The sequence below is a fragment of the Alnus glutinosa genome, chromosome 7 (assembly GCF_958979055.1).
Source record: "Alnus glutinosa chromosome 7, dhAlnGlut1.1, whole genome shotgun sequence".
Lineage (NCBI taxonomy): Eukaryota > Viridiplantae > Streptophyta > Magnoliopsida > Fagales > Betulaceae > Alnus > Alnus glutinosa.
Window position 1 is genome coordinate 23,733,852 of NC_084892.1, and position 970 is coordinate 23,734,821.

The following is a 970-nucleotide window of genomic DNA, read 5'->3' on the forward strand; positions in this document are numbered from 1 at the left end:
TCTGTCACCAGTAGATTGCTTTCCCAGACCATTTACGTCAACAAAGCTAAACAAACCTACGTACGTAGCAATGAAGAGAACGAGAGATCAGAGCTTCGACATGGCAAATTGTCTAATGTTTCTGTCTCACAGCCTACAGACCGAGCCGAAAAAGAGTTCGCCGGTTTCTTCTGTCTTTGAGTGCAAGACATGTAATCGGCAATTCTCGTCGTTCCAAGCGCTGGGCGGCCACCGAGCCAGCCACAAGAGAACGAGATTAACGGGGGAAGAACAAGAGCAGAGAGACCGGACCAAACTCCAAGGCTCTGCTGCAGGGAACAAACCGAAGATGCATGAGTGCTCGATCTGTGGCCTGGAGTTTGCAATGGGGCAAGCTTTGGGCGGGCATATGAGGCGGCATAGAGCGACGATGAACGAAGGGTTTTCTTCTTCCATTACAGTTGAATCGAAAGTGCCAGCTGTGCTGAAAAGGTCCAACAGTAAAAGGGTTATGTGCTTGGACTTGAACTTGACGCCATTGGAGAACGATTTGAAGTTGTTATTTGGAAATAAGGCTCCTGCAGTCGATCTTCGGTTGATAATTTGATACTGCAATTGTCTTTTAATTTCATATTCTTTTTTTTTGTTGTTGTTGTTCAACATTGTACGTAGTCGATCTTTGTAATTTTTTTTTTGTTTTTTTTAATCTCATATTCATTCATTTATTTTTAATACAATATCATTCAATTCTTTTCCAAGATTATTTATTGAATTACTGTTCTTCTCTTCTTATTCGGTACACGTCTTATGTGTCAAAATCGTATAATCCATTCCTCTATGTTGTTGGTCGTTGTTGGGCTCCTAGCTTATGGCCGGGAATTTCTATATTACGTTCAATTAAGTAATTATCTGGTTATAATATTATATAGGATTTTTTTTTTTTTTTGCATTCGTTTTGACGTATTTTTCTTATAGATATTTATTTAGCATA

General features: G+C 39.5%; 1 protein-coding gene across 1 annotated transcript; it reads left to right on the forward strand.

Annotated features, from left to right (window-relative positions):
* On the forward strand, positions 1 to 742 carry LOC133873084 (zinc finger protein ZAT11-like). The gene has a single exon (XM_062310803.1). The coding sequence runs from the start codon at positions 71 to 73 to the stop codon at positions 584 to 586; it is 516 nt and encodes a 171-aa protein (XP_062166787.1). The 5' UTR covers positions 1 to 70; the 3' UTR covers positions 587 to 742.
* The last annotated feature ends 228 nt before the right edge of the window (positions 743 to 970 follow it).

What these genes read in the sequence shown, in the direction of transcription:
- LOC133873084 (XM_062310803.1), top strand. Translation starts at nt 71, where the DNA reads ATGAAGAGAACGAGAGATCAGAGCTTCGACATGGCAAATTGTCTAATG.